The 12,068-nt window shown below is 33.8% G+C and overlaps 2 protein-coding genes across 3 annotated transcripts; one reads left to right on the top strand and one right to left on the bottom strand.

The window, feature by feature from the left end:
• Nucleotides 1–310: 310 nt before the first annotated feature.
• Nucleotides 311–3,339, bottom strand: LOC114168342 (4-coumarate--CoA ligase-like 7). Its single transcript, XM_028053122.1, has 7 exons — nucleotides 2,856–3,339; nucleotides 2,138–2,673; nucleotides 1,826–2,015; nucleotides 1,513–1,658; nucleotides 1,203–1,270; nucleotides 1,004–1,106; nucleotides 311–607 (listed from the first exon to the last, which is right to left on the bottom strand). The coding sequence occupies exons 1-7, from the start codon at nucleotides 3,337–3,339 to the stop codon at nucleotides 494–496; spliced, it is 1,641 nt and encodes a 546-aa protein (XP_027908923.1). The 3' UTR covers nucleotides 311–493.
• Nucleotides 3,340–4,133: 794 nt separating this feature from the next.
• Nucleotides 4,134–9,909, top strand: LOC114170033 (lactoylglutathione lyase). 2 transcript variants are annotated; one of them, XM_028055501.1, is made up of 9 exons: nucleotides 4,134–4,283; nucleotides 4,548–4,667; nucleotides 4,762–4,823; nucleotides 6,240–6,300; nucleotides 6,511–6,590; nucleotides 6,659–6,729; nucleotides 8,099–8,188; nucleotides 9,354–9,474; nucleotides 9,630–9,909. In XM_028055501.1, exons 2-8 carry the CDS (start codon nucleotides 4,575–4,577, stop codon nucleotides 9,452–9,454), a joined length of 558 nt encoding a protein of 185 aa, XP_027911302.1. In that variant the 5' UTR covers nucleotides 4,134–4,283; nucleotides 4,548–4,574; the 3' UTR covers nucleotides 9,455–9,474; nucleotides 9,630–9,909. The 2 variants fall into 2 exon arrangements, with proteins under 2 accessions (XP_027911302.1, XP_027911301.1); XM_028055500.1 differs by having other exon boundaries at nucleotides 4,276–4,464.
• Nucleotides 9,910–12,068: the final 2,159 nt, after the last annotated feature.

Below are 12,068 nucleotides of genomic sequence, written 5' to 3'. Positions count from 1 at the left end.
TATATATATTAAACCTTCACTAGAAAAATTTAAAATAACAATTGTACTCACGAATTTCTAAAATATTGATTAAGTATTACTTAAAAAAAAAAACCAGTGCATTAAGCTTATAAACTACTTAAGTTCAAACTAGAGATGAATAATAGTGTGTCCAAATAGTTTATAAATTGTGATATAAAATTACAAACGAATAAAGATAATAAATCTGTAGACTCTTAGAATACCCACCTTAGAATTTCTACTTATTAGAAATAAACACATAACTTTTTCTAACTCTTAAAAGAGATAAATTTAGTACACAACACCAGCTTCACTTTCTTACTTTCCTTTGGTTAGTATATGTTTACTGTAAAATTCACAACAATTTACGTGACAATAAATGCTACTCTGTAGGAACTGTTGTGTGACTTTAATCTTAAACTTGATTTGGCACATCTAATAATTCTTCAACTCATACTTTTCACTCTATCTCAGAAATTGAATTGATAATACATTAAATTTTAGATCGTGCTTTTGCAGCGATCTCTCTTCTAAGGATTTTTCCTGAAGATGTCTTTGGAACACTACTGATGAATGACACCCTTCGCAATTTTTTGAAAGGTGCAACCTGTAAATACGTATAAAAATGAGTAACTACAAGATATGCAGACAGAACAAACATTCAAATGTGATGAATTGACCTAAAAGTGAAAACAATAACAAGTGTGCTTTGCCAAAACTTTAACACACACACAAACAAGATTTTCACAGTATTTTCCCTACTTATTCATAGGTTTAAACAAACTCTGTAATTTTGGAACTTGTACTTGTCTACAGAATGACTACTTCTATAACAGAAAGTTCAAACACAAAACTAAAGGATGAAAGAAGCAACTTTGTTGAAAGCAAGAACTTCCTTTTTCCTTTTCTTGACTAAAATTCACAGTATTTTTACTTCAGCGAACTCTAGTTATTCTATGAGTGACAGCAAAAAATCAAACTAATTCTTTTAGCTTTCTGTTACCTGATCAGCAATAAACTTCTTAATTTCTTCTTCAGTTAGTGAACTATTGGGTGAACGAACAACATAGGCAATTGGAACCTCACCAGCCTCGTCATCGGGATATCTATTAAAGGGAGTTACTGAAGTGTGAGTTCCTAATAATTGATAACATATGATGACAAAAACCACAACATATAGAACATTTATATGATATACTTACGGGACAACAACGGCGTCTAGTATTTCAGGGTGAGAAATGAGAAGGCCTTCAAGTTCAGCTGGTGCAACCTAGTTACATGGAGGCAAATAGCTCTTAGTTCAGTACTATGTTGTCTGAAATAAGCAGAAGGATTATGATATGAACAAATAATTATCCAAACAGAGTAGAAAATGCTATATTATGGACTGAAATTCCTACAATTGAATTAACACATTGACCACTTTGGTATGCAACATCTGTTTGATGTTCTTCAACACCCCACTAGACCCACAAGGATTTGGTAAAGATTTCTGGTGTTTGCACTATTTACCTGAAAACCTTTGTACTTGATCAGTTCTTTGATACGGTCAACCACATAAAGTTGTCCATCTTCATCAAAATATCCAAGATCTCCTGTATGCACCCACCCCTTTTCATCTATGGTCAATCTTGTGGCCTGTGGATTGTTGTGATAACCTGAAAATTTGTGTGTAGTTGCACCAAGTTTTGTTTAGGAAAATATACATAACACATTAATGTCAAACTCCATAGAAAGAAGAATCTGAATTACAGTGTTCAATTTGAAAGTCAGAGTGAAAAGTTGCAGACTTGTATCAGAATAAAGCATTCTGGTATGTCTCTACCTTTCATCATGTTTGGACCTCGCACCCATATTTCCCCCAACTGTTTAGGAGGGAGAGACTTTTGTTTTTCCACACTCACTATTTGAGCTTCAACTCCTGAAGCGAGCATTCCCGTTGACCCAGTATGACGAATCCCTGCTCTTGGATTCTCCACAGAAACAATGCCACAAGTCTCTGTCATGCCATAGCCCTGACAACACCATAAAAACAATTAGTACGATCAAACATATGTAAGATAAAAACAAAAGAAAAAAAAATGATGAAAATAAGATAGAAAAGAAAGTGGATGGACCAAGATAACAGATATGTTACCTGACAAACAACAACATGAGGAAAACGCTTGCCACATTCTTCCATCAACTCTTTCCCCAGAGGAGCAGCACCAGAACCTATACGCTTCAACGAAGAGAGATTGTACTTCCCAACCACACCCTGTTGTTTCACCATAGCAAGCAGAATCGGAGGCACCAACCACAACTTCGTCACTCTGTGTTTCTCAATCGCATTTAGAAACGCCTCCAACTCGAACTTTGCCATCATCACCACCGCACTCCCTCGCCGCAGCGCCGTGTACGTCACAACCACCAGCCCGAACACGTGGAACATCGGCAAAACACAGAGGAACACATCGTTTACCTCTCCGGCCAGGTCATCATCCACGCCGATCATCACTGCCGCCGCGATGAAGTTCCCATGTGTCAGGACAACTCCTTTGCTCAGTCCCGTGGTCCCCGAAGAGTACAGCAGCGCCGCCGTGTCCCCCTGCTTAATCCCACTTTCCGGCAGCTCCGTCACCGGCCCCGCCATCTCCATTACCGCATCCAAGCTCGTGATTTTCGGTGACACGTCTGCATGGTGGACCGTGAATTCAGACACAAATTGCATACTTTAATATTACTAAATTTAGATATGAATTTAATTACTCTGAAAAAAGTTACTAAATATAAATTCAAACAATTTTATAAAAAAAATCACAAATGGAAACAATATTATTTGGATGAACATAAAACTCAAGTTTTGGGAATCTTACCTTTAGTTGGGTACTGAAGGTTGTCGGTGGCGCTGAGAATGACGGCAGGGAGGTTGAGTTTCTTTGCTTTGTCCCATAGTTCAGGGACTGTGATCACAAGCTTGGGGTTGGAGTCTTTGACTTGGTTAGAGAGTTCGTGGACTGTGTAAATGGGATTGGCAGTGGAGACAATGACTCCAATGGCCGTGGCGGCAAGGAAGCAGACAGGGAAGTGAATGGAGTTGGGAGCGAGGAGTAGGACGACGTCGTTCTTCTTTATTCCTAGTTTGAGGAAACCATGGGCAAGCCTTGCGACCTGGACTTTGAGCTGAGCGAAGGAGAGGGTCTGAGAAGAGTCAGCATCTACAAGAGCGGTTCTAGATGAAAAAGAAGAAACGCTTTGGAAGAGAAACGAAACGAGTGAAAGGTTGGTGTTCCTCGGAAGAACCAAGGAAGGTCGTAGAGACCGGTATATTCCGTCGCCACCGTACCCGGATCTATTCATTGCAGAGTTACAATTATAATATGACAGATGAACGAAAATGGGTGTGATTTTGTAAATTTATACACTCAGACGAACAAGGAATGAAGAACAGGAAGCAGTTCCTTCCACGGAAGTTGTGGATTAGGTGGGAGATGAAAACGAGACATTAATTGTTGTTTTGCCGGTGTTTTTCACGGAAGGAAGGTGATTGTGATATACTGATGTATTAGTACCATGACTTTTTTCTTAACAAGACACAGTCAGAGGTTGTGCAATGTAACTTTGTTTACTTGGATAGATTGCATGCAATTTTAAGGTATTAGAATTTCTATTTTTCTTTTCTTCAAATGTATTTGTCAAATTAACAAATACTACTTTTCTGTGCATGGAAAATATGGACTGGGTAAAACCATACATTTCAATCCTAATTAGTATATTTTTTATTTTTTGGTAATTTTATGAAATTTATAAATCTTTCATATGTGTTACATCATCATAAATAAAAATTTGTTTCAAAGTTAGGAAAACATCATCTCCAATCCGTGAAATTGAAGTCATTCATCCTCGTATGCTAAGTGAACTCTTCCAAACTTGTTCTATAAACCTACTCTTTTCTCTTTAAGGAAATAAACACTTTAACACTCGTATATATGCTCAATCAATTTTGGAATTATTGTCTTTTATATTTTTCATACATTTTATTTTCTTAATTTGATATCTTATCTAGAGTCACATCGCACTACAGTAATGTGTGTTAGCCATAACACCACATCACTCTCACATCAATATTATAATTTATGAGAAAAATATGGCAAAATAATATGAGAAAAAAAATGGTGGTTAAATTCATTTATGGTAAGGTAATTTAAAATTATGCTCTATAAAATAACCACAAGAAAAAAAATTATGTTCATAATCTCGTGTCTCTAGTTCAGTCTCATCCTCATCTACTTCAACATCTCAAGGTACAGTTTCCTTTCTCTCTCTCTCTTTCTCTCTGAATTACTCATATAAATACGAAATCCACAAATGGCAACCACAGCTTCCTTACTTCGCCTTTCTCGTCTCCGATTCATCGCCAATTCCCAACCCCTTCTATCTCCTTTTTCAATCCCATCCTATTTCCCTCTCACCCCCAAAACCAAGGTTCCAAATCCCTGTTTCAATCAATACCTCACTCATGTCTTATACTTATATGGTTAACACTCCCGATTTTTTTTTTTTTTTAGAAACCGACTCGATTGCGGTTCTTCTCCATGGCTGCGGAACCCAAGGAATCGCCCGCCAACAACCCCGGTTTGCATACAACTCCGGACGAAGCTACCAAGGGTTACATTATGCAACAAACTGTGAGGCGTTGTTTTACCCTTATGCTTATCATTATTACTATTATTTAGCTTCAGGGGTTCCATTTTGACTTCTTAACTGTGATTTCAATTGTAGATGTTCCGAATCAAAGACCCCAAAGTGAGCCTTGATTTCTATTCTCGCGTCTTGGGCATGTCGTGAGTTTTCTCTTTTGGATACAACCTTCTCTTATGTTGGTTATACATTTATTTCTTCGTCAGTGCTTGAAAGTGAGCATAACCTTCTACCAAACTATGAGTAAATACCCAAATTGGTCTATAAAAATTGATACGTCTCTGATTAAACTTGACATGTAAATGGGTCATCGGAAAACCCATTTTGTTTTGTATAAGTCCTTTTAAGGGTATTTGATATCCAAATATCAAATTCTCTTTATATTTGAGGTGGAAGGACTTATATGCAAACAGATAAATTTTTCAGGGATTTATTTGCATGAAGTTTTAATGAGAGACTTATTAATAAAATCACTCTCATGGACCAATTTGGATATTTACTCGCAAATCTAATTGGATTTGATTAGAATCATACTATCATCAAGTCCAAGAGTCACATTAGCTTTGCTATTGAATGATAGAGGAAATAAAAGTAGGTAGAGAATATAAATGAGGTGATAGAAAATAAGAGCGACTTTGAAGTTATGAACCTCATACACACCTCTTAAATGGGGTGTCCTATGTCCAACACTCATGGGACACCAACATGCATATGACATGTATAGGTGAAGTGTTTAATTTAGTAAACATTTGTTTTGGGTTTGTGACATAATTCTGACATGACTCAAACACAAAGTTAACAAGGACAAAATACACTCATTTTTTAAAAAGTCTTAAACTTGTAAATTTCTATTACGATTATAGAAATAAGGAACCAATCCTATATAATAATGAATATTTATGTTATATTTGTATTAGTAGGAATGTTTTTATTTATTCTCCTATCATAGATAATGTGAATTTTTTTTAACATTGTTAATTTGTCTTAAATGAATCTAGGCTAAAGTGTCTTTTCAATGGTAACGGTGATCAAGAAGGTGATGAAATGTCTTATGAATTATATCTTCTTTTCACTTTTTGGATTTTTGATAGATGGATTAGATTACTTTTGTATTAGGTGACAATATGTTTAAATTGCTATATTTGACTAACCATGTTTATACATGATTTTGAATACATACATCTTGATTGTCAATTGAAATAATTCATGATGTAATATATAAATTTGTGTCTCATGTCCTACATTTTGGAGATTACACGTGTCATATTGTCCGGTGTCTGTGTCAGTTTCTGAGTTACAAAATATTTTTGAGTTTTTACCTTCTATAATAACTAGTTTAAAAGTCGTATCTAAAATTATTTTTATTAATTGGCACCATAAAGATCTTTATGATGACACTTTATTAAAATTAAATTTGAACTAAAATATTGTGCCTTGTGTAACGAATTCCTTTGTCTGTTTATATTTTCGCAAATATTGTCTGGATTCTTTTTTATTTTGAATTTTTTCTTCAGTTGTCAATGCTATGAATGCTGATGACAGTTTGTTGGTTGGTTTAGTTTGCTTAAGAGGCTGGATTTTCCGGAGATGAAGTTCAGCCTGTACTTTTTGGGCTATGAGGTATGACATATATTTTTGTACCTATTTGTGGGTGAAAATTTAGTCCTGTTAATTGGAATACTAGATGTGGATTATGTATATACTGTGATGCCAGTATTAAATCTTCTCTAAATAATTCTTATTGTCAACTTTCTCTAAGCTTATATACGCAGTTTTTCTAATTTTTGTGGATATGCTCTTGATATTTTTCTTGCACTTTTTGACTTTTAGGATACGTCAAAAGCTCCAAGTAATCCAGTTGATAAAACGGTTTGGACCTTTTCTCAGAAGGCTACAATTGAACTGACACAGTAAGGAATATAAACTTGTTTATTTCTTTATCCCAGCGTCTCTTATCTAACAATCACATAATGTACAGTAATTGGGGTACTGAAAGTGATCCAGAGTTCAAAGGATACCACAATGGCAATTCTGAACCTCGCGGCTTTGGTATGTGTGATATTTCATTTAATTTAATTTGGTAATTGCCTCGGTGCAATTTGTGCTATAAAGCCTTGCTATTTACTTCAATTGGTGATTACAGTTTGTTATCTCATAAAAGAAGCTTAATTCCTGGCTATCATTCTTGCCCCTTGTAGTTGCAAAGTTTAGGTCCGTATATGATGCTTTGAGATAACATGTTTCATGAAATACAGAGTTGTAAACATCTTTTGTTAAAAAATTCTCGTGAACACCTTAGCACAGTTGTTGGCTCTTTTAAAAATGTCAACATAGACATTAATTTCATCAAATGATGAATTTCGTTGGTCTTCATCTTTTGAAATGTTTATAGTAACTAAACGATGTTAGATCCTGTGAAAATATCCAATATCATCTTTATTTTAGCATACCTTTGAATATCTTATGTTGTTAGTGTCTGCATTTCCTCGCTATCTATTAGGATTGGCTACCATATTTCCATATCTCATTGTTTTCCTTTTTAATTAGGATTATGATTAGAAGAGAAAAAGGGTTAGTTTTAGTTCTCTTGGTTTTATGATCCTATTATCACATTGTAATTCGTCACATTATATCAAGTCAATATCAATCATAATATTTAGGTTCTATTCTTATTCTCTCTGTCAACACTTTAAATGGGAGGTATTTCCGGGATTTGTTTTGAGTAATATGATTTGCATTCTTTTTAGATTCTAGGTTATCAAATAATCATTCAAATAGGGAATTGCCAAGCTAATTTTTAGTTGTTAACTGTTAATTACGTTGAACCATAAGGTTCAGAGGCCAATGAAAAATCACATGTAATGTATAAGTGATGTGCAGTGCTCAATATCACAATTCTAAACTATTATAAATGGACAAAACTATTTAACCAAAAGGCTCTTAAAACGAAATCACATGTCATGAGTCTTGAGTTACCTGAGTCAGATTTATTTTTTATCCCAAGGTACACTTTACTTTAATTTTTTTATTTTTAATTTCAACATGCATATTTAGTACCTACCAGCTGTTACAGCTGTTATTGTTCACGTGAGGGGATGTTCATCATTGGCATTAAATTTAATTTTGCATTGCTTTTTAGTTCCTGTGCAGTACCCCAAGAGGATACCGATGGACTGAAAAAGTTAATCCTTCCTGGTCACTTTGATGACCTAGTTTTCATGTCATTGACATGTCTGCAATTATTATTTTTAACTGCTATTTACTGACTATGTTTTATGCTACTTTTCATGTCATTAATATGGCTGTAAAGCGATTATTTATTTGCATGGCTATTTACTATATTTATTTATAGTACTCTTTGTTTTTGTGGATAAATAGGGGATCGAATCCTGATAGGAAATTGTCTTTCTGATTACAGGACACATTGGCATAACTGTTGATGACACAGTAAAGGCATGTGAAAGATTTCAGAATCTGGGAGTTGAGTTTGTTAAGAAACCAGATGACGGTAACAAATTTCTTTAGTTTTCAACTAACTTTCTAGTGGTTCTCATGTACATTTTCGAATATATCGTCATTTTCAACAGCTATTAATTGTTTATTTTATGTCTGTTGTACAATACAGGACAACAATAATTGCTTTTGTTCCATACAGAATGATATATTATTATATTTTTTTTGTGGTCTGTATGATTCGTGTGCTTGATGACATCTATGTTTAATTCTAGAGATGTGAATGGATGACCTGAGTGTGAAATATTAAAATAGTTAGAATATTGGTGGTAAAATTTAATCTTAAAAGCTTGGGTTTGAGTTGAATAGGCTAGGTATGGTACATGATTCTGTAGTTGTCAACCTGTCATTCATGTCGGGGTTACTTAGAATTGAAAGTAAATATCCAAAAAATGCGTTTAATTTGTTGAAAAAGCTTCCTTGCCTTGGTTGAAAAACTCCTGCGTGTTCAAGTAGGAGGCCCCGCTGGGAGAGGCCTAACCTGGAAAAAAAGTCATCAGTCTTTTGGCACCACAAGTGAAAGGAATGCACTGTGACATCGTCATGCTGATGAATGCGAGGTAGAGCTGTTCAGCTGGTTTGAGTTGCTGCTTCTTAGAAATACTAAAACTTGTCTGCCTTTTCATACACCCTATTTGATCAGCACCTTCAAATGATGCTGCGAATCCTTCCCACCAGTTTTGTATCCATGATCATCTGTCCTCTTCTAGTGCTGCTGTTCGTGCACCAACACACTGTTCTGTTCTGTCTCAGAGTCATCATTGCCATCACCCCAATACATCCCGTGTTTTGAAGCCATCTTGGAGTTGCCGGATGCATTATGTGACCCTTTATTGGTGGAGCACAGAAAGAACAACTGTACAGCATCACAATGAAAACCTACAGGGAATAAGTATTATTGTGTGGCTAGTGCTACTGTGATCTGATTGTTGTGGTAGTGCAATGATTAAAGAAAATGGATCATACTTTACTTGCACAGTTATCTGGAAGTTGGGCTGACAATTGTTGGCTGCAATTTTTTAGTAGCCTAGTGATGCACAAATGTTGAATGTTGATGGTAGATGTCCGAACTTTGTTGATTGCGTAGAGATTTTTCCAGCATTACTACTGCTTCAAATATCACTGCGAAGTTTTCTTTATTTTTGAATTATTTTCTGCAGGGAAAATGAAAGGTATAGCATTTATCAAGGATCCTGATGGATACTGGATTGAAATCTTTGATCTAAAAAGAATAGGAACTGTGACTCAAAGTTCTTCTTAGGCTTAAGATATCCCCTTCAGGTACAAACTCTGATTTTCTATTCCGTTGCCTTTATTTTCCGTGCAAGCCCTTGTATGCAACTCTTTACGAAATACGATTTGTTTTGTCTCTCTTTGTTTAGGGTTAAGGGTTTCCTCATGTTTATTACAATGAAGTCTTCTGATTGTTGTTGCAGGCCCGGCTCTTGTGTGATAAATTTTCATATCTCCACCGATTTTAACTGGGTCTTTGCTCCTGAAGAGTCTGTAGTGTTTTTTTTAAGCTTCCCTTCAAGGATGAATAATGTTGTGAGACCAGAATAAATAAGGATTGTGTTGACTTCTACGTTTGCAATGGATGTGTGATAAGAGCATGCTTTCTAGAAAGTAATAATGTGTGAGAACGGTTTTGTATATATTCTGCAATTGGCTCCTTTGCTAGTGTTGGGTTAAGAGTGAAAAACTTTTCCTATAGTATTGATTTGGGTAACTACTTTATATGATTTGAAATGAAATAAAATTCATTCTAACCTAATTATATAATAAATATATAGATAGTAATATTTGTATAATAATTTAATTTAGTTAAGAAAATAATCTTATAGTTAATCATATAAATATTATGAACAAATATTTTATACCACATACTATTTGCTTAAATACTAGATATCTCACATCATTGCTTGAAAACACATCTGCGAATTGTAAAATAGTTTTATGATTATTGGTTCAATATTTAAGCATCTTAAGAATTATTATTTATATTAAAGTTATAATTATTATTGTTATCTTATAAGTAACAAAATTATTGACTGAGGTATTTTTCTAAGAAAAAAATAAAGATGTAAGACTACTTTTTAATTATTTATCGCTATTATAGTTTAATTCCATTGAACTAATTTGTGTAATAAAAAAGTAGAAACTGAACTCATCCCAATTCATTATAATTTAATTGGATACAGTTGTTATAATTCATTTTTTCATTCCTTAATATAATATAATCATTGAATTTATCGACCACTTAATTAATGAATGAAAAATTGATTTAGACTATGTCTTGATAAAATAGCTAAGAACTGAGTAAGAAATTTCAAAACTAACCAGATGATGGTAGCAATTTTTCTTAACTTCCAATTCATTCTAGCGCTACCCATATACAGTTAAGACTTTGCAAGTACATAATCGTGTTTAGGTCTGTTGCATACAATAGATAATCGTGTGAATTGATTTTGTTCACTGCATACATTTTGTTTGGGTTTGTATTATTTTTGTGCATCATGAATTGTAGGTTGTTTCTTCCTGTTCTGTTTGCCGAGACATTCTGAAATTGGGTCTGTTTCGTGGGCTGGGCTACGATTTGAGGAATGTCTCTCCTAAGCCCTAAATATATTATATAGGTTTAATTAGTCGAATAGTACCACTCTCGTTCAGATGTATCAGATGTATCAGTTTGGTACCTGCTTTTAAAAATGTGTCAATTTAGTCACAACTTTTGAAAAAGTGTCTTAATCAGGTCCCTTTTAGACAAAATTACTAAAGTCGTTAACTTAATTCATGGCTTTTACTACTAAATTTTTATATAAATATCAATACATAATTTTGTAAGTCATTTTAAACATCAATATCATTAACGGTGTTAATAATTTTTTGTTGAAGTTGGGACTCAATTGACACATTTTTTTAAAACGGGTACCAAACTAATAAATCTAAATGGAAGTGGGTACCATCTAATTAATTTTATATATGTATATATATACATACATATATACATACATATATAGATGTGTGTGTGTATAGGGAATTGTAGTGAAGGAAAGAATGGAGGCATTAATATTGTAGAGTTGTTTGGTTGGAAGTCATGGTCAGACAAATATGAAAGGACTAGTTAGTCAAAAATGTGTTTGGTTAGCTTTTTAAGCGATGCGTATGAACATACGTAATTACATTTCAACTCTTGCTTTTTGTGGAAAATATTCTCAAAACCAACAAAACAAAAATAAAATAATTCAATATCTATATATAGTCGCAGACAATAGTCAATCAGAGTCCACCACCTGGAAGGTTAAGACCTAAAACACCTATTCTGTTAGGTAAATCCTTTTCCCTTTGCTTCACAACTAATAACTTCTTAATTATTCATTAATCAATTCAATAAATTAAATGGAACATCTTAATCACTTTGTTATATCCTCGTTGAATCTATGCTTCACACCTTGAATTTCAGTTTTAGTGTTTTGACTCTCATCTTCCCACAAAAATAAGTCAGTGTGGTATGATAAATAAGTCAAAATAATATTAATTAAACCTCTTTAATTAAATAATTTAAAGTACTTATTTAATACTGTTTTAAATATTTTAACTTTTGGAATATTGAATTGCGATTATCTTATGTTCTGAGTGTCGTACGTAGCAGCCTATATTAGTGTCTGGCAACGCTGAAAATGATGTGAATCAATACTAGTCAAGATTTATGCTGTGATTTGATGCTCAACATTGCTACATTATTCTCTCAATTTTATTTCACGAAAAGTGACTTTAATTTATGAAATTTTATATTACATATATATCGATCACAAGTAAATAAAGTTTGGTGAATGATATTTTCATTGAGTATCAAACTTGGACATTACTTGATA

Source organism: Vigna unguiculata, chromosome 11 (assembly GCF_004118075.2).
Source record: "Vigna unguiculata cultivar IT97K-499-35 chromosome 11, ASM411807v1, whole genome shotgun sequence".
Lineage (NCBI taxonomy): Eukaryota > Viridiplantae > Streptophyta > Magnoliopsida > Fabales > Fabaceae > Vigna > Vigna unguiculata.
Note: the sequence above shows the minus strand (reverse complement) of the source record. Positions and strands in the feature narration are given on the sequence as shown.

Excerpts from the sequence above, each read along its gene's own strand:
- LOC114168342 (XM_028053122.1), bottom strand. The coding sequence starts at position 3,339 with ATGAATAGATCCGGGTACGGTGGCGACGGAATATACCGGTCTCTACGA. Across the intron at positions 2,674-2,855 it reads CCTTCAGTACCCAACTAAAG|ACGTGTCACCGAAAATCACG; the intron begins GTAAGATTCCCA and ends TCCACCATGCAG. Across the intron at positions 1,271-1,512 it reads TCAAGTACAAAGGTTTTCAG|GTTGCACCAGCTGAACTTGA; the intron begins GTAAATAGTGCA and ends CCATGTAACTAG.
- LOC114170033 (XM_028055500.1), top strand. The coding sequence starts at position 4,348 with ATGGCAACCACAGCTTCCTTACTTCGCCTTTCTCGTCTCCGATTCATC. Across the intron at positions 4,465-4,547 it reads CTCTCACCCCCAAAACCAAG|AAACCGACTCGATTGCGGTT; the intron begins GTTCCAAATCCC and ends TTTTTTTTTTAG. Across the intron at positions 6,301-6,510 it reads TGTACTTTTTGGGCTATGAG|GATACGTCAAAAGCTCCAAG; the intron begins GTATGACATATA and ends TTTGACTTTTAG.